This window comes from Tribolium madens, unplaced genomic scaffold (assembly GCF_015345945.1).
Source record: "Tribolium madens isolate multiple individuals breed KSU strain unplaced genomic scaffold, Tmad_KSU_1.1 Scaffold_20;HRSCAF=117;Tcas5.2_LG4, whole genome shotgun sequence".
NCBI classification, from domain to species: Eukaryota; Metazoa; Arthropoda; class Insecta; order Coleoptera; family Tenebrionidae; genus Tribolium; species Tribolium madens.
The window spans coordinates 4499447-4520152 of record NW_025400985.1 but is presented as its reverse complement, the minus strand read 5'-3'; the positions used below and the strand labels follow the sequence as shown (position 1 = coordinate 4520152).

The following is a 20706-nucleotide window of genomic DNA, read 5'->3' as shown; positions in this document are numbered from 1 at the left end:
ATTCGTCCTCAAAAAAAAAAAAAACAAAACAACTCATCCGATTACATGACTTTATTCGGCTTTTTTACATTCCATGTAATTTACAAGTCATACAAATAATGAAAAACGTATAAAACTTTATTACATCACAACATTCAGTCCCACATTGCGAAGATGCGAAGAACATAACTTGCTTCCATTATAGACTGTTTACAACAATAGGGGCTAAAAACATCAATTATGAATTACACGAATCCCAGCCCCAAGAAATACCAAAGCCCTTACCCACTCGTATTATCACCACAATCGAGCAAAACAAAACTAAATTTGCCAAAACAGATTCACGGTTCTTCTTACGGTCCTCCTCAGGATCTCTTGATCCAAAACTTCCTTGAATACGACGCATTTTTATACAGAATCTAGAAAAATGTGGAAAGACTTTTAAGGTTATGTCACACAAAGGTCAATGACATGGACATAACAAAGTCCAAGTAATTTACCAAATTTGACCAAAAACTAGCTTTGAGTGGAGAATTACGGTTGCTTAAGAATAATTACGCCCTGAAAAATCAGATTTATGGCGATTTAAAAATAATTAAAAATATATATGCAATGTTGGTAGCAATGGCGTAAAATACAGACCATTTTTTTAAATAAAACTTTTTCTTTTTGTAAAATGCATAGATTTACAAGCAAAAACAGAAATACAATATACAATAATTACTTTACAAGTGCATTGCGTATATAACAATTAATAAGTAGCAATTTTAAGATTGTGGTATTGTGGGCTGCCTACCTGTCAAAAATTAAATTTATTTATGAATGTGACATATTTAGCCTCATATTAGGCATATGCTTAAGTTTTACATTGATAAAGTGGTCATTTAGACATCAAATGGACAAAGGAAAGCAAACTAACATCTCATCTAAAGGTCAGAAGTTCTTTTTTAAAAGAAATTTTGAGGTTATATTTCTTAGGGGGCAAAGTGGACGGTGATGGTTTGACAAAGAAAGAACGCCGGGCCTTAAAGGTGCAGGAGAAGAATAAACCACAATCTTTTGATAACAAAAAAGAGGTCCAAATTGTCCCTCAGATAAAGCCCGAACCTCCGAAGCCCGCCAATGGTGCCCCAGGTCAGCTCAGCGAAAAAGAATTGAGGCGTTTGGAATGGGAGAAAAAGCTTGCAGAACAAAAATCTAAAACCGAGAAACCTGAAAATGAGAATTTAAGCAAAGCGGAGCTGAAGGCGAGACGACGGGAGCAACAAGAGGCACAAAGACTCGCCAAACAACAACAAAAACCCCCTGAAAAATCTGTAGAAGTTAAAAAAGTTGCACCTTCACCGATAAAGCAGGAAAAAGTCGAGAAAAAGAAAATTTCAGATTCTAGAAGACTCCAGATTGTGAGTCACTTATATTCTGATGCAACTTTTGGTAATGCAATTATTTACAAAAATGTTCATCCAGCGTTTGTAAGACTTGGAGTACAATACTCGACGAAAAAGATCCTAGGGTCAAATGCTCGCGCTCAGGCGCTTCTAGCCGCTGTTAAATGTCTGATAAATGATCTACAAACACCCCCAAAACAGGAATTTTGTCGGTATTTAGAAATTGTGCTTCAGACTTGTGTTGACTATTTGCAGCTTTGTCGCCCCCTTGCCGTATCTATGACTAACGCTTTAAGGCATTTTAAAACGAAACTTCACCAAGTTGAGTGTCTTGAAGACAATATAAAGAAGGAAACACTTTTGGAGGATATTGAGACGTATATTGCGGAAGAAATTAACAAAGCCGGTGAAGCGATAAGTCTGAAAGTCAATGAGAAAATCAGCAACGGGGACGTTATTCTCACTTACGGCTGGTACGCCTATTTTTTTTGTCGTTTTTTGACTTATAATATAACTTTTAGCTCATCTCTTGTTACCAAAATCTTAAAGGATGCCCATTTGGCGGGTAAACAATTCAAAGTTGTAGTAATTGACGGCCGCCCCCTTCTTGAAGGTCGCACAATGTTACAACGTCTGGTCCAAATTGGAATCAACTGTACTTATGTCCAAATGAACGCAATTAGTTATGTAATGAACCAAGCCACTAAGTTACTCCTGGGGGCTCACGCTTTACTCACAAACGGCTATGTAATGTCCCGTATTGGCACCGCACAAGTAGCTTTAGTGGCTCAAGCTTACAATAAACCGGTTTTGGTTTGTTGTGAAACTTACAAATTTAGCGAGCAAGTTTTAACTGATTCTTTTGTGTATAATGAATTAGGTGGGTATTGAATTCCTAATTGGTCAATTAGGTCATTGGCTTTTGTTTTAGGTGAGCCTGAAATGTTATTTACCGCAAATACACTTGATGAAAGTAGTCCCCTTGTTACGTCAAGAAATGAAAATTTACAGATTCTGAATTTGTTGTACGATGTTACCCCACCGGATTTGATTACTGCGGTTGTTACAGAATTGGCAATCTTACCTTGTACCAGCGCTCCGGTTGTTTTAAGGATTAAGCCCTAAAATTCTATTTTAAATGTAATAAATGGTAAAATGACGGTAACAGATTTCTTATTTACCGGCCCTGAACAAGAAATTTGAGTGTTGGCCTTTATTATTTGTGGGTTGTTGTACGGCGATCCGAATTATTAAATTAAATTGTTCCCTAATAAGTGTTATTATATTATTTAAACAATCAGATTTTAAATGGAACCCTTTATATAGGGTATATAGATGGCCTTGAGAAGTGTATAACCTTTTGAACTCGTATTCAGCAGCGCCTCTGTAGTTTGGACGCTGAACTATAGAGCAAAATCTGCCTTTTTTTAAAATAGTATAAACATATGTAAAATGTTCATTTAACGTTTTTCATATTTCTAGAGGTCTTAAAGACTCAAAAAAGTGCGTAAAAACGTTATTGGGTCAAGTTTAAAAAATTTCGAATTTTTGAAGGTAAAAATAGTCAATTTACCTTAAGTCGTAAAAACGCTTGAAATATGGTTTTCTAGACGTAAAATCACGCGCTGTACACGATACAAGTTAAAATACTCTACGATGCATAGTTTTTGAGATATTAAGTAATAAAGTTAAGAATAACTCTAGAAAAATCCGATTTTGACCAAAAAATCAAAAAATTTTTATTCTTATAAAAAACTAGCACTATATGTAAAATTAACCGGAAAATACGCCTGAATAAACTGTTTTGACCTAGGACTCATAGTTTTTGAGATATTAAATTTTTTTTAATAAAACTTAAAATCGCTCTGGACCCGGAACCATAACCCGGAGCGACTTCCGGTTTGCGCCATTAAATAGATAATTTCAAGCTAATTCTAATGGTTTTTAGCTTTTTGCTCTAAGTCTGATAATTTTGTAGAAAAACGCGTTTAAATTTTCACAGTTTTGACAATTTTGACTTTTTGAACGACGATTACGCCCAAACTATTAGACTTAGAGCAAAAAGTTCAACTCCATCGATATTTCGCAAAAAAATTTTGAATTTTTAAACACCGATTACGGCGAAACTAAAGGAGATAGCGCAAAATACTTGGGAAATTCGTAATCAGAGCGTCAAAATATCGGATAAGATAGGTTTAAATTGAATCTGAGACATGTTCAAAACACTAGATTTTAAGGGGGTGTTAACAAATTTTTAGTTTTTTTTTAATTTGTAAATTGCGGCAAAACTGTGCCTCAATGATGTAATGTTTTGACCTAAACCTATGTAAAATGTTCCGGGGAATCGATTGGCGTCAAGAAAACTGCAAAATTCGTAATAGTTGTGAAGTTATAAGCGGATTTAAATTTTTGATATTTTTGACTTGATCAGAAATTTTCTCGAGAACTATTTATCGTAGAACAGTGGATATGATAGAAAATTAATTTTGCTTTCGAACGGTGCCAAACATAAGAGGTTATTACCAATAAGACCGGAGTTATTGGCAATAAACCGCTCCGGGTGCCAAAAATCGACCAAAATCTCGACAAAAATCAAAAAAAAATTTAACTTTAAAATTGATTTATTTAACGTTTTTTACATTTCTAGAGGTCTTAAAGACTTAAATAAGTGCATAAAACGCCATTGGGTCAAGTTTAAAAAATTTCAAATTTTTTGAATTTTTGAAGATGATCGGTTGTAAAATCGTAAAAATAGTCAATTTACCTTAAGTTGTAAAAACGCTTGAAATATGGTTTTCTAGACGTAAAATTACGCGCTGAGCATGATACAAGTCAAAATACTCTACGATGCATAGTTTTTGAGATATTGAGTAATAAAGTTAAGAATAAGGCTAGAAAAATCCGTTTTTAACCAAAAAAAACTAGGTTTATATGTAAAATTAACCGTAGAACACGCCTGCACAAACCGTTTTGATCTAGGACTCATAGTTTTTGACATGTTAATTTTTTATGAAAAAAACTAAACATTGATCTGCACCCGGAACCATAACCCGGAGCGACTCCGGATTTGGTCCATTAAATACATAATTTAATGTAGATCCTGATGGTTTTTGGCATTTTGCTCTAAGTTTTATAGTTTCGTAGAAAAACGCGTTTAAATTTTCACAATTTTGAATTTTTGAACGACGATTGCGGCCAAACTAACCCTATATTGACTTTTGTCTATGATGGAACCCTACCACAACCCTACTGAAGAACCACAGATTAGCTCTCAAGCAAGCAACTATTCTGTGGAAGAACTCTGAAGATGTAACGTCACAGAACAACAGATGTAACGGATGTAACGTTGATGTAACTGTGATTTTTACCGACTGAGTCTGTTGTGAATGATCTTTGTGTATGATGGCGCCCCCTGCAGTGACGTAACTTTTCTGTCAACGACATAAACAAAGCCAAATGTTGAGTTTATAAACGCTGTAAACAGTGAGTGTTTATTTCTTTTCAAGTAAATTAGCGTTAATTGATATAAACCTTTATTCTCCTTTATTTGCAATTAAATTTTGGCGTTATTTTACCCCAAATGTTGTCCCTAACCTCAAAGTGAAACTTTTCCATTAGGTATCAATTAAACTAATTAGTGAAAATGGGTAAAGTTGAGCAACTAAACGACGACGTTCCTGGTTTGACCCCCCAGACTGAAGCTAGCAAACTCCTCGAACAAGCCCTTATGCAAATGGATGGTATCATATCAGGTGAGTCTGTTTACAAAACTCCGGTGTTCCGGCGCGCACACTCGACTCCGGATCTCCGGCGTACCGGAGTCTGTGTCGTTAGTCGGCTGCCGTCGCTCTTCAACAGGTGTGTTGTTTCGCGAGCCTTGTTCCGGGATGGGGGCACCCCCGGCGTCCGTCTGAACCAGGCCGGATGACGCGCTGGTGGTGGCTCAATATGTGCCACTCGGGCCAACTGACCAGTAGGTGTCGGGGATTGTTCGTGTCCCATTTAAGATTTTTTGTTATTTGCAGGCAACACTAGCTCACTTACGACCCATTCGCCTGATTATGGGTTCGCGGCGTCACCGCCGGGGGTACGGGAAGCCGCTAACTCGCTCGTCACGGCCATACAAAACGTCCCCGCACCGCCACCTCCAGACCCCAACGTCGCTAAAGTCCTCCTCCACTGGCTTCAGGTAAGGATTTTATTTCTTTTAATTAAAATTTGCTATTCCTCTTATTGTTTATTTCGAGACTTTTCTTAATTTATTCATAGAGATAAGTTCATAGTACAATAAAAGAGACACCCTTATTAAGTCGTCATAAAAAGACTGCATTTTTGCCGCACTCTGGTAATTCGGAGGCATATTCTTCTCAAATAACGAATGATTTGGTTGAAAAGTTTATTGTTATTTCGAAATCATGACTGTCTGGCTTTGTGTTTGCTTGTATGTATAGATAATACCCTTCTTTTATTGTCAAACATTTGCTGACTGGAGACATTCCAAATACAAAAGCGAATGCAATTTACTACTTTTTACGTTTTATATTTTTAAAAAATAAATATTTTAATGGAAACTAACAACAATGTTTGTTATTGATTCAATTTTTTATAAAACGATTTTCATATAGCCAGCTTTGGAATTTTTTTGTATGTAACTTTATTTGTGCCGCTATACTTTTTTTGTAGTTCTGTAATAATAAATTGTTGTTAATTAAACTTTTATTGTTTCAACTAATTCTCAATAATAATTGATAATAATGTATACTTTGGAAGAAAACAAGTTTATAATTGAAGTCTATTTTCGAAGTGGACGCTTAGTAAACGGCGATTTTTTAATTTTGAGTTAAAACAAGTAGGTACCCCTATTTTCGTAAAGCGGCATTATTCATTTTGCATGGAAAATTCACAGCTGGCTAGATGAAAATCATTTATAACCACTTTCCTTTTTATAAATCGTGTCACGATAGAAATGATTTTTTTTATCACTTGATTTCCACAGTCAAACAAAATGCATTGACGTTTGTGATGCTATTTTTTCTAACGTATAAAATAATCTCAACAAACAACCATGGATACTAGATACAACAGAAAAATTGATGAAAAAAAAATTTCTTTCGTTTGGTGGTCATTTTATGTCCGTCGCTACCCTTATGTGATGACAAAGGTGTTGTTGATGTGTTTTTCGCCTGATTGACCTCACTGCGTGTGAACACTTTGACACTCATCCAAACGAAAACGGTGTTTTTTTTTTCCCGCCGCCACCGCCGCTCTCGGAGCTAAAGTGGAAAGTCGTGTGGCGGTATAAATGCAACCCCACGGGGCTGGTATACTACTACGATAATAGGTCATCTCGAGTATATTCGTTTAAAAAAAATCGGTCTGTGTGTCGCTTGAGAGTGCTTTGTGAATTGTTGCTCACCGGGAATGTATAGGGCAATTAGGCGTCTAAGACGTCGGACAAGGACTTTATAAATGCGGTAAAAGAGAGACGGGGAAGTAAATAGACGGCTATTGTCGTAGAATGTAATTTGATGGTTGGAAATGATACGCAAGTTAGCCAACAGTGAACGGAGGAAATTTTATAACAAAACTTGTCACTTACCCGTTGCTAACATGTTCAATGGAAAAGACAAATAAACTGCTGTCGAGTTTTAAGTTTAAAAGTACAGCACACTATAAACACCACTTGCAAAAAAAGACGACGATTCGTGAATTATACATGAGTTTTTATAGCACTCTGATGCAAAAATCTTTCAGGAGTTTTCTTATTTGAATCCTATATCAACAAAGTCGGGTTGAAAAAATTTTAATCTATAAGAGAAATTTAAAATAATATGTTTTTTAATTTATTTACTTATTTTTTAATTTCGCTCTTCCTCTACTCTGTTTGGAAATGAGCGTAACACCGTCAGACATATAATAGTTCTAATTTCTGAGTGCCAGAATCAATATCAATCACTCTTGCTACCCGCCGTATTAATATTTGATACCCAATTTCCCGAAAATGACCACAATTATTTCTCCTCTCGCTATTATTTTCCTATTGAAAAAATCTTTTGTCGTAACAGTTTTCAATTTTCTTACCTCGTATCGTTTTCAACTTCATTTACAGTAAATCATAAACAAAACGACGTAAAGTTGCTTTCGCTAAATGAACAACTCGATAAATTACGTTTCGGAGTAAACCCGCATCATAAATTCGTATTCGCGAACGTTCCGCCCCTCAAACATAAACGCAGGCATGAAAGGGCAACCGTAAACGAAATAACTCATCTAAACACGTGATCCGATCGACTGGATTAGTTTAAACTCGCCGCCCGGAAAGCCACAACCATTCCAATATTGATAGGCGGCGCTCTTCTATTCCGGAGTCGTGTCTGACATATCCCGTGACTTATTCACCGGATTCCGGAAACAAACGCGGTCTCTTATCGGCGAGAGAGCGGCCATCACTCTCCCAGAGGAACTGTTTTGATTCAAATTTGATCCTTTAAGAAAGTCCGGTAAGTCCACAGGGAGATATTGATTTTTCGAGATAAAGCTGGTTGTTTATTTAAACGGCAAATTTTTAAATCGGAAGAGAATGCTCGCCGGGATCATAATCTTGTCGAAAGCTCGTGAGCGAGTGGTTTACGAGGCTTAAAACCGGTGTACAGCACAAAACACCCGAGGAAATATGAGGGATTTTATTCAAAACGAACAATTAGAAAGGGGTATGAATAATTTCGAATTGTGGGGGTGATTTATAGTCGCAGATGATTCTTGCGACTCATTAAGAACGATCGATACATTTTGTTGCGAGAAAAAATTTTTAGATTAAAATTCTGCTGGCTGGTGTACAGACAACAAGAATGTACTACGTTGTTTAAAAATAAATTGGAAAGGAAACGTCGAATTGACATTAAATGACAGTGAGAAATGTTGTAGTGCACTCGTGCTACAAATTGAAAATCCGGTAAAAATAAAAAACGGGGAAAAGTGTTTAGAAATTTTCTATTTTTGGGGTTTGAAATGTGATTTTTTCATGTCGAAGTAAAGCTCTTGTTCTCTTATGGATGTTTTATTTTGGGGTTTCTGACCTGTCAACTCTGGAAGATTAAGGGGAAATAAATGGCTTTGCTTTAACAACTCTTTTATTAAAAAAATGAAATGTGGGTTAGAACCAGAAAATAAAGTAAATTACGTTATATGTTTATAAAAAATAATTTATGTTTGAAAAGCATGGAACTTTAATTACCACTATGAAATGTAAAAAAAAATAAGCTTTTAATTCCATAATTCCATAAAAAAGTCCCTTTAATTCGATTATGAAACTGGCCCTTAATGTTTTTATTGCTGATTTTACATACCAGGTGAATAAAAAGTATGGAACTAAGCGTTTCTTGCTTAAACTATTTATTTTACGAAATGTGTTGTTTTATCAAGAATAAAATTTTGCGAAATTTTCTTTTGTTTTTGAGTTTTACAAAATGTTTAATTTTTTCAAATAGTAACCCACTATAAAACCATTTTTCTCATGAAGGTTATGATCTAAGGATTACAACTATTTACTTTATATTTATCAAAACAAAAAAATATATAAATTGCAATTTTGAAGAAAAAAATTGCATAACTCAAAAACAAAACAAAATTTCGTTCTTAAAATACGATAACATTTTTTATATTACTTTAATTCATATTAATTATTATTTTCTGGTAGTAAATGATTAAAAAAAGGCTTGGTTCCGTACTTTATATTCATCCTGTATACTTTTATTGCAATGAAATGAAAACCACAACACACTTTCAGTTTTTTCTAATATGACGGTCGCCGGATTTCGAGCTTTTAAAGTGTACTTTTTGTTAGACGTAATAAAATTGTTTTATTTCTAAAATTAGTCGAGATAAATTCTCGCGGATATTCGTTTGTCAGTGTCAAAATTGTAAGCAGGGGAAAACTGTCGGTTATATTTATCATTCTCGAGCACTGGAAGCGCTGTTGGCAGTCATTAATTTTTCGAATTTTAATTATTCTCGATTTTTTAAGAAAAATACTCTATAGTTGTTGCCTAACCTTTATAAATTTTTTGGGTGATTTTATTTGAATCTACTTTATTTGACTCGAAAGTGGCAACGTGAAAATTTATTACATTCTCGTTCTCGCCCTTCCTTATCGACTCCTTGCTCCCCGTCATAAATCCCCATCGTTATGTTTACGCCTGGAGGAAAACTTTTCCACGTGAATTTTTCGTTCGTTCAAAATCCGAAATCGTCCACCTATTTCGAGAATACTCCTCGCGACAAGCTCAGTGTGACACTCTCAGCGTCCCGACGAGCACTCAACACGTGTTCGAATCGTAAAAATCGCCACATGTGGAATTAGTCACGCTTCGGGCGCGGCTATGGACGAATCCTCCGGAGGCGGCGACGAAGTCGCTTTCTTATTACGTCTCAAACCGGCGCCGACGCCTCCGGTGCGACGTCGCCGTCCCCACGATGAGAAGCACACCGTGCCCAAAGGTTGGGACGTGGTGATTGAACGCGAGCCGCCTCCGGTGCCGCCGAGAATTCAACCGTCGGCGCCACCCCCGGAACTTTTAACGTGGCATCCCAAACCGTATTATGTCTACCCGGATTACCGGAATTTCTACGCGGAAAGACAGAGTTTCGTGCGGAATTCCGGCGGCGGTGATTTAGTTTCGCCGCCGACGGGAGTGTCACACGTTAGTGGAGGGAAACCGCCGCGACCGCTACCGAGGATGATGGCAAAGGAGGAAGGTGCAGAAATGGTAATGCAGGCTTGTTGAATTCAAAAGGACGATTTAACTTTCAAATCGCTCATGTGTGGAGGAGCTTTGAGTGGAGGCAGTTTCGTAATAAAAATATTTTCTTTTAATGTGGAATGGAAGTTGTAGGACTGGGAATTTTTGATATCAAAAAAAAAATTATTTAAACACAGGATGTGTCAGAACTTACGCCCCATAGAAAAATTTGGACATTTATTTTTTGACATACAAAATTTTGTCAATAAAAGACACAAATAAAATTAAATGGAGTTACGATTTAGGATACAACTTCCTTGTTTCCTCTTCTAATAGCCTGTTGCAAAAAACTTATAACATTATTTTTCCAACAGAAATAAATAGAGTGAAAGTGCAAAATTTAAACTCATTACTTCGAAATTATTATAGATAGAATTTTTTTAACAATTTTTCCATGTCCCTGGTTATCTTACCTTACATTTTTCTCTCGGGCGCGAGTTTTGGCGCACCTGTATAAAGTTTTTGTGGCTAAATACTATTTAAACATAATTTTCCTTCATCTCCATGCACCCTCAGCGATTTTTCGTTTTATCATTTTTTCACATGTTTACTCAATCCTTGACCCACACTCTTCAATAATTCCTCTTCTGTATGTGCAAACAAACGCTCGATTTCGCCCTGTCCCAACTTCGTTATTAAAACCCAATTTCTGAAATTCCTCGCGAAATTTATTCTAATGAACAAGTGGCGTTCACTGTAATGGCGTGCCAGACGTTTATGACTTTGGATAATAAAAACTTATAGCCCGTCTCTAAGGGCTTTCGATATAAAATTTTTAAAACAAGCCACTTAATTTGTGATTTTATTTACGCTAAACTATAGCGGATATAAAAGTGCGATTCTTGGATTATTTCATTAATTGAAACCCGGAACTTTTCCGGTATTGCGAACACGTCCGTACATTTCCTTTTATCGCGTGATATTATATTAAATTCCTCAAATGGTTTCGTTTATGAATTTTTGGTGGGGTGTTAATTGCTATGTCATGTGGGTGTGCTTTAAAATTTGGCGGTCGTTCGATCAACCCTTGACACTCCGGACCAAAGTACTTGTCAGTATCGTGTTGAAGAAAGTTAATCCGGTTCCGGAATTCTGGTCGCGTCTGGAATTTCCGGCCGGAATTCATGTTAATCGTCATGGAGTGACCTCGCGATCAATATGTGTATATACACAAAAGAGGGAACGAGAAACTTTGTTGTGTCTTTTGGGGTTTATATTTAGATTTTGTGGTTAATGCCGAGTGATGTATTACGAAAGGAGCGTTTTACTCGTAATTATTTTTTGAGAGAATTTATGAGAATGGAGTCGCGTGGGTAAATTGAATTAGGAACGTTTTAAACTCTATTGGTAATTAACGTTTGATGGTGAAAGAGAAGTGGAATTAACAAAATAAAATGAATTTTTAATAAGATGTTACTTTGAACGTAATTGGTGGAGTAACTTGGCAGCAGTCTCTGTGATGGAATTGTTATTTCGTTTCCGGGAGATCGGATTTCGACGATAAAAGATTTCCTTAAAATAGAATGTGCTCAAGGGTTTATGACGCGGTTTTTGGATACTTTGTTACGAATCAAAAGTGGTTAGGCTATTTCGAGAGGCAAAAATGCATTTTTTGGGAGATTTTTTTATAACAATACAAATGAAACAAATTTTAGCGTTTTTATAAATGCCAAAGGACAACTCAATTTATTTTAGACAACATAGGCTTAGTAAGAAGGGTTTTCTGCTTCAGTAGATTTTCTAACTTTTTATTTAATTAAGTAAATACAATTTCTTGCATTTATTTTGGTTGTTATTTGTTGAATTCCAGTTGTATGTCTCTGATAAAGCAGCAGCAAAAAGCCACCAATTTGAGTTTTGATTTAATAAAAGTAAGTCCAACTTGTTCGAGATTGGCAAACTTTCGAACAAGTTTAAGGAGTGAACCATAATTCCGGAAACTTTTATTGCGCGATTCTCAAACGAAACATAATCAAATCTGAAATTTTCCTGCAACGACTTTACCAAATTGGTTCGGATTAATTTGGTGTATAAGCCAGTCGGCCTTATATGCCCATCTGCGTCCAGATTTTGCCCCAATTTGGTGAGCGAGGGGCTCCGCCCCTTATACATAGAACTTCGATTAAATGCAAATGTTGGTCTATTTGCGTTCGGGTGTGTGAACTCCGACCACTAGTTACTTAACTTGAGTTAAGTCTAATTTGGTGCGTTTTATTTCGGTGTCATTGGCGTGCCGTGCCCCCCCAACACACATGTTTATAGTCGAGGCAAAGCAGTCTCTCGTCGCGGACGTGGCTCTTATCTTGTGTCTCAAGTGCCGATAAGGAGGTGTCGATGCGCGAGCTGTGCCGGGCAGGCGGCACCGTCGTGGCGGCCGTCGTCGCCGTCCTCGAGAAGCAGCAGCAGGCGTTGAGCGCCCCCCCGAAATCGGCCAAAAATAGCCTCTGTGCTAGCACACCCGATGATAATTTTCAATCGGCTGTGAAGGATTTCGACAGCGTGGCCGAAGACGTCGAGAGGATCGTCGTGGCGCAGAGGAAGTGCCAGGAGGAGGAGTCGTCCAGCGAGGATGATTCCGAGTCGAGTGGAGAACACGTACTGGAAGGACTGGAGACCATCGCCGAGGAGGACAGGAATACGTCGAGTGCGTTGAGTTACAAAGGTTGGTGTATTTTCGGTGATGATGAGACGGGTAATTGAAAGAGTGTGGAGTTATTGGGCCACATGCCGGCCATGTGATGGCGCATACCAGGGATTCTCAAACGTGCAAAGGAGAGTAAATATTTACATTTGTTCCGGGATCGAACGGATTCGGGAAATGAGGCCGTAAAATGAAGGAGTGAATGTTATGGCAGTGAGAGTAATAATCATAATACATAATAGATTTCGGGGTTTTACGAGTGGTCATTTATCCAAATTGCGAAGGATTAGTGCTAGTTAAAAATGTGGAAATTGTGGTTGAAGATTAATAAGTAATTTGTAAGGCTGTGTGAGTATTTTTTAATGGACCTATGTTTTCACAAATCTGAACACGTTTCGTATTATAAAAAAATTAAAATTTTATGCTTTGTAGATAGCTAATTAAAGTAGGATTTAATCTGAAGGAAAAAATGATCAAATGAAGAGTACAATAAAATACCGGAAACAATAGTATGATAAAAATTATCTGTTAAAAAACATAAAGAAGACTAATAAAAAATAGACAATGACAGCAAGAGTAAACAACTAAGGGCGTTTTTAATTGTTTTTAATTATGTATGTAATTTGATGTTGAAAAATAAAGTTTTGAAATTATTTTAATGTGAAATATTCGTGACATAGGGCTGATGAAGGCCAAATTGGCCGAAACCGGTACCCGATAATAAAACAATTTGCAATTGGGAGAAATTTTTATTTTTGGAACGATACCTAATAAAAAATATATTTATTAAAATAAAATTTTTGATTCTATTTTTTGTATAAAAATAAAGTACGTAAATACATAATAATGATTTACAAACCAAATGTGGGAAGATAATAATTTTTTCACAAAATTGTAGATTTGAAGCACGAGCGACCCAGAAGCTAGTGTCTTTAATGTGTGAACGCGCTATAATTATATCTTGTTACAAAATCTGTTGAAAAAAAAATTACAAAAAATTCGATAAATTCGTTAAATTTTGGTGAGTTACTTATTCGCCCTACGGGTTCTTGGGGTAAATCTTTTCTTGCATGACTTACACCATAAATAACTAATAATTTGTTGCAAATCGTTTATTGGCTTAAATTAATAATTAATAGTTGAATGAACATATTTGAATTAAAATTAAACACATGTTTGAAGAGTTAATTAATGCAAAACACGAAATAATTTTTTTAGAAGAAATGTATTTTTTTAGAAACCACATTTTTGAGTTACTCTACTATAAAAAATATTCACACAGTGAGCAATGTCAGTTAATTTTCCTAGCAATCCAAAAAAATAAAAATGGATTTTTCTGATTGAAGTCATTATCGCATCGGGTGTTTATTTTTTCATCTGATTTTTAATTTTCTGAAAGAAAAATTCCTACTGCAATAAAATGCCTATTATCGCCATTAAAACACCTGTTAAATAGCACCCGATGATTAATCCTGAAAAAATCTGACTTCCAACACCAATTAGTAGTCGGCAACTTGCCATATTTGATTTTTCCTTTAATTAAATTCGATTACTCTCAAAAGAGAATTATCAAACATTCGCAGCACGTGTTCAAGAAAAATTATCAGCACTCGACACAGCTCAAAAGTTTGAAGCTTTTAAATATAAATTCTGCGAAGCAATTTCCGGCAACAGAATTGTAAACCTAGATTTTGTTCAAAGTGGATCGCCGCCTTATTAATTTCAATTAGAAGCAATCGATTCGAAAAGTTCTCAAAGTAATTAAAAGTAAACTCACAACCACCGTAAGATTTTTTTCGTTTTATATCTCGCTCCAGTTATTTTCAATTAATCGTTGTTTTGGTACCCCTGACTGGTTGGCCGTCTGCCAACTGCACGCCATTCCACAAATAACTCCAGTTACGACGATGCTTTCCCGTCAAAAACAGGTCTCGACGAAGACTCCAGTCCTGAAGACGATTCCACGTTAAAGCTCACCAACACGTGGCAAAATGACTCGACGTCGGACACCTCCTCATCCTCCTCATCACTCCCTAGGAGTTCCACGCGCTGCGACGACGACTTCCAGTGGATCCGCAAGGAAATGAAAATGGAGGAGGTGGCGGCAAAGCCGCCCATCGGCCGCTCCAGAACTCCACGGAGAGACAAACCCGCCCCCGGGAGTCTCGATCGGCGACGACATCAGAGGGTGGAAAGGGATCAGAAGTCGAGATCCACTCATGTACCTAAGAGTCCCCCTCGACTTGACGACTTCGCTCCGTGTCAGAACTGGTGTTGTAGCGAAAATTTTGCCTTTGAGAATTTCCACAGAAGACATGAAAGGATGGACCCCCAGAGGTACGGGAGCAGTCCCATGTTGATGGACAGGGGGAGTCATCCGGATTTGTACGGGTGTAGACATGAGATGATGGGGTGTTGTGGGTATCACGTGGCACCGCCGTGTTGTTTTTACGGGGAAAGGGGGTTTCATTGGACGCCGGCGCCGTTCCAGAAGGTATTCCAGGAGATGTAGATACTAACCAGATTTTTGTAGCCAATAATAAATTCTTTCGAAGCTATCTCTTGTCTATTTTTGTGCATGAGTGTTGTGTGAGTGAAAAAATGGGAGGGAAATCTCTTGAAAATTGAGATTTGTTTTCAAAAGAAATATTTTACACGCGATGAGCATGACTACTTTCACTAACAAATCTTCATACCTGTTACTATTAGCAATTGATTTTAAACAAAACACAAATGATAAACATGTTGCAGTATCGTAGTAGGACATAAGAAACCTTTTATTGCCAATTTGTTTCAAAATGTTTCGAAAAAATGTTAAAGGGACAACATGTACCACATAAAACCTCTATTTTTAACGGTTTAAGCTCATGCCCAAAGAAAAAAACAATAATGTAATAGTAGATTCATTTTACTTTAAGAGGATCATAAAATCTGCAGTAATATTTTGAAAAGATAAAAGTTCGGGTTTGTAGCATTGTTGAAGATATTTTTTTATTTTCGCCGTCCTTGTTTTTCTGCGATTTCATTTTAGGATTGCACGACTGTTGTTTAATTGCCATTTAAAACGACGAAATAAAAAATATGATTACAGCTCAAACGTTTGATCTGATAATAATGTCCGGCTAGAGCAGGATTGCCTAAACTTTTTATTCTAAAAATTATGTCAATATTTTCCTCTGAAAAGTTAAAAAACAATTTTCATTTAATATTATAGAAGAGATTCGGAAGATACAACAGCTTAAGTAAAATAATAATTAGTGCCTTTTTGGGCAGGTTTTTATTTACTTACTTTAATGTTTCGAGAGATCAAAATGCTGCGAAAGATATAAGAAAAAATGAAAATTAGCGCAATAATGAAAAAAATAGTGGGGCTTTATTCAGCTATTCTTTATCTGCTTATTACAGCTGAATTTGTATTTTCATTTGAGGGGTGAACAACTCTTGTATGAAATAGTAAAATGAAAAGCACGATTATTGCAGGAATGTTTTTGTACGATAATAATGTTGTGCAGGAGCATGTTTCCTGCTGTAATAGAATCGCCCTAATTTTTCTTTTTATGATTTTTTGTAATATTGATTATACAGGAAGAATATTCTTCTGTTGCAAATTGAAGAATTGACTAATGTGAATTTACATAACACATATTTAATAAAAATACAGAGTTTGCATCTCTATTATGTGAGTGAACGAATGTTGCTTAATTATTTCTATTTAAAGCGACGAAATGAAAAACACGATTATTTCGGAAACGTTTTATTCGATAATAACTCAAATATGTGTAATTTCCTGCTACGACAGGATCAACGTAACTTTATTATGAGTAAAAATAATGTCAACAAGATTAAAGTCAACATTTTTCTACTTTAGATTTGGGACAGATGTATAATTGGACGCTCTATTTTCGGCCGAAGAATGACAAAAATAGCAGTAATGTTAGAAATTGATATAATTGAAATATGCAAGCACTGCTGGAAGCATTTTTATGCAGTAGTAATACAATATTAAACAATCCTTTTCGACCCACATTTTTGTGATGGGGAAAATAATTAATTTTTTATTTAATTCTTTTTTATGACTCACAATGTTTTGTTTTATGTATAAATTTTATTATATTTGATTATCCTCTTTTTTCTTTTGAAATAAATGTGGCGGGCTTCGATATTGTTCATATTTTTTTGATGGATTCTTTTTTGAACAGTTTTTCTTTATTCGTCTCGGAATTCCTTTTTAAAACCGTCCCTAGTCCAAACAATTTGCTTTTATTTGTCGTGATCGTATTTAAAATTCCTATCGATCGTCTTCCTCAACTTCCAAACCAAATATTTGCGCATTTAAATCGATAGGATTTTTCAGTCGAGCGACCAACAGGACGAAAAATTCCGAAAATTACAATATGAAAAGGACAATCTCCAGCTACAAGTGCAGGTCCTCACCGAACAGATCGAAGCCCAGACTGATAAAATCGCTGATTTAGAAAAGCTGTTGATGGAAAGGAAACAACACTTGTCCGAGACTGAAGAGAAGTTGCAACGCGAAGTCTTATCGCGATCATCGCTCGAGACGCAAAAACTTGAAATGATGTCGATCGTCAGCGAACTCAAACTGCAACAGGCGGCCCTCGAGCGCGAAAATCTAGAATTGAGGAGTCAATTTAATAACAATGGAGACATCAAAAAGCCACCGCTGGGGCCTCGGATGGCTCAAACATCGACTCCAGTTCACCATTCCAGCAATCAAGTAACCAACAAGTTTATGACAAATTTTGTTCTTTACTTATTTTTTTAAAGGCTTTGAGGATGTCGCCGTCGCCGAGTCCGGTCACCCTAACTGGAAGCAGCCCTCGCAGGGACGAAATTCCGGCTCCTAAAGTAAGAAAGTTCTCTAATCGTCCTAGTGGTAGAATAATAAAATTTTCGAACTGTTTTCCAGACTCCACCTGCGAACTACAAACGCCAGATCGATTTGCATTATGGCAGTCTGCCTCGTCAGCAATTTATCAGTAATGGAAGCAGCATTTCGGTGGTCGATTCCAATGCGAATCCGAAAAAGGGTGTGGCGTTCGGTAGGGGACTTTCTTCACTCATTGGGGGGCGGGCCAAGGGCTTCTCCGTGCCCAATCTAGGTGATAGCTCTAGTCGTCAACAACTAACCGAAGCTTTTTTTTTCGATGTTTTTAGCGCTTCAGCTGCGACTAATGACTCGAGCTATCGACTTAAACGTTCTGCTTAGCTTCTCCTCTCTGTTTTTATTTAATTAGTTACTTTGATGTGTTTATTTGTGTTTTTTTGTAACAGCTGAAACTGAAAAAATTATCGAGGGTGGTTCAGGTGAGTCCCCACAATCGCCGACGTTGCAATTCAACCGAAATAAAGGCATTAAAAAGATTTTCGGACGAATGAAACGATCCGGATCTGGAAATTTGGAAGAATTGCCCGGAATCGGCGAATTTCAACGAGGAGGAGTCCGGGCGACGGCCGCCGCTCGACTCGGCTGGAGCGAGCCGCAACTGACAGTGAAGTAAGTCAAGTAAACCAGACAAGGGATGAAAATGGTTGTTTTTTGCACTGTAAATTAATTTTCCTACCACCATATACGAAACTAGATCATAACGCACAATTACATATACGCGAAAATTGGCAATATCGTACGAGGTCGAAAACCTGTGCGATTTGTTTTCGCACTGTGTGTTAGAAATCTAACGCACAATTCACACTCGAATGTTTTGTATTTTTTCATTTACCGCATTTTTTTGTATCCATTATAAAAAATAAATCGTTATTCGACGTATTTTTGTATCCATTATAAAAAATAAATCGTTATGAAAAAAAATATGTTAGTAAGAAAAAAAATATTTATGGTCGTAGGAAAAATAGTGTACAAAACTTGCAGGGAAGTGTCTAACGCACTCGCGGTATTACCTGCACTCGGCTAACGCCTCGTGCTCAACTTTCCCGCTTGTGAGTTATTTATCACTTTCCGTGCTCGTTATGTAATATACTAATTAACTATTGCTTTAGATAAACATACAATTTTTGTTTCAGGCCGGACAAGCCTTTCGCGGAGTGGGACACCGAGAACATTTGCGATTGGCTGCAAGACCTCAGCCTCGATCAGTACATCCCCGAAGCGAAACGTTGGGTGAAATCCGGTCAGCAATTACAGGAAGCTTCAATTAGTGACATCGAAAAAGAACTGAACATCAAAAATCCCCTCCACAAGAAAAAACTCCAACTGGCCCTGATCGATACCCAAGAGAACGGTTCAAGTGACCCTTACTTAACGAAAGCGGGTCAATTGGACATGGCCTGGGTGTTGCGGTGGTTAGACGACACGGGTTTGCCTCAACACAAAGAAAATTTTCTAATAAATCGTGTTGACGGCCGAGTGTTACACCGATTGACAATCGACGATTTGGCTTTATTACATGTGACCTCTTTGCTCCATGTTGCGAGTATCAAAAGAGGGATTCATGTTTTGAGAGAGAACAATTACGAACCGGGGTGTCTGCAACGAAGATCGTCACCGGAAGATCCGCCACAGCCAACTCCCAAACAAATATCTCTATGGACGACTCATCGAGTCATGGAGTGGCTCAAAGCTGTCGATTTGGCTGAGTATGCCCCAAATTTGCGTGGTGCGGGAGTACACGGGGGGCTGATGGTGTACGAGACCAAGTTTACAGCCGAATTGTTGGCAACACTGCTTTCAATTCCACCGGGGAAAACCCTACTGAGGCGTCATCTGAAAACGCATTTCAACGAATTGCTGGGCAAGGAAATAATCCAGGAAAAGAGGGAGGCCGAGTCGACTATGGGTTACATCCCGCTAACGCCCTCGTCAAAATTAAAAGTGAGTCATTGTTGTCACTTCATAGTAAACAAATAATCGGATTTGTTTAGGTCGCAAAGAAATCGCAATTTTCTTTGAAGAGGAAAAAGAGTAAAGGCGAAGCGGATTACGGCGACTTAGTGTGCCCCCTGAATTCCGATAAACAGTCAGGTGAACTGAACGGTTCTGCTCCTAACATGGGTGTAAGTGTACTAACTTTTCTAACAGCGTTTTTGCCTAGCGTCAGCTTTCTAACATGATTAATAAATTAAAAAAACACGAGGTGATGCTTTACTTAATGGTTTTCTTTCCATGCAACCGGATCGCTAGATTCCCGAGATTTTAATCATTCATTGTTGATTAGTGTTTGTTGATAAAAATACAGGAAACTGTAAAAGGTGTGTGGGTAAAGTTTTAGATTCACGTAGATTAGATGCAAGAATAGTTGAGTTTCTCGCTTCTTAGTAAGTCGTGGCTGCTGCATTTCTTAAATTAGTTTCATAAGATAACAATGTTACTAAAAATGTTTTTTGGGGCCTAGATGATGAAGACGGAAAGCCTAAGGGTCGAGGATGTCTCTCATCACGTTGAACAGAAACTGGTACGGTCTTCGCCGGCATCGATTGCTAATTCACCAGTACCACAAAGACATGTTTAATAAGTTTTTTTAGTATTGATAAGAAAGTATTTATCAAATATGTCTTCCCCACCCAAACAATTTGCCTTAGGAAAGTGCATGAGATTCCTGTTGTGTTTGTTTTATCGGCAGCGAAATTATAATAATCGTGTCAAATGTGCCAAACCGATTATTTTTTCTGTTTTCGTGGAATTTCTATTTTTTTGTATTAACAGTATTTAAATATCGTTGTTACCAATTGAGTAGAGATAGATTTTAGACGTATTTAACAAACTGACCAAAACAATTCGTATTAAGTATAGGTTATGAAATTGTTGACATGTTTTTGTATCGTCATCATCACACACATCACTCCCATTGTATTTTATGTAACTGAGTATTTTTATTATCGCATTAAAACTTGTAAACATTTCGTACTTATCTTTGTATTTTCA

General features: G+C 37.0%; 2 protein-coding genes, 1 long non-coding RNA gene and 1 pseudogene across 9 annotated transcripts; 3 read left to right on the top strand and 1 right to left on the bottom strand.

Moving 5' to 3' along the window:
• Positions 1–36: 36 nt before the first annotated feature.
• Positions 37–473, bottom strand: LOC123005620. Its single transcript, XR_006412770.1, has 2 exons — positions 265–473; positions 37–204 (listed from the first exon to the last, which is right to left on the bottom strand). It is a non-coding gene; the product is annotated as an uncharacterized LOC123005620 (long non-coding RNA).
• Positions 474–682: 209 nt separating this feature from the next.
• LOC123005615 (translation initiation factor eIF-2B subunit delta) lies at positions 683–2527 on the top strand. The gene is made up of 4 exons (XM_044399451.1): positions 683–911; positions 958–1840; positions 1889–2247; positions 2299–2527. The coding sequence occupies exons 1-4, from the start codon at positions 875–877 to the stop codon at positions 2490–2492; spliced, it is 1473 nt and encodes a 490-aa protein (XP_044255386.1). The 5' UTR covers positions 683–874; the 3' UTR covers positions 2493–2527.
• A 2216-nt stretch (positions 2528–4743) lies between these two features.
• Positions 4744–20692, top strand: LOC123005614 (liprin-beta-1). 7 transcript variants are annotated; one of them, XM_044399449.1, is made up of 10 exons: positions 4744–4850; positions 4986–5119; positions 5393–5556; positions 17161–17544; positions 17595–17675; positions 17737–17929; positions 18102–18324; positions 18849–19656; positions 19707–19838; positions 20177–20692. In XM_044399449.1, exons 2-10 carry the CDS (start codon positions 5011–5013, stop codon positions 20291–20293), a joined length of 2211 nt encoding a protein of 736 aa, XP_044255384.1. In that variant the 5' UTR covers positions 4744–4850; positions 4986–5010; the 3' UTR covers positions 20294–20692. The 7 variants fall into 7 exon arrangements, with proteins under 7 accessions (XP_044255384.1, XP_044255385.1, XP_044255383.1 ...); XM_044399450.1 differs by lacking the exons at positions 4744–4850; positions 4986–5119 and adding an exon at positions 5187–5340; XM_044399444.1 differs by lacking the exons at positions 4744–4850; positions 4986–5119; positions 5393–5556 and adding exons at positions 12428–12827; positions 14735–15300 and having other exon boundaries at positions 17737–17869.
• Positions 11472–12341, top strand: LOC123005618 (annotated as a pseudogene).
• Positions 20693–20706: the final 14 nt, after the last annotated feature.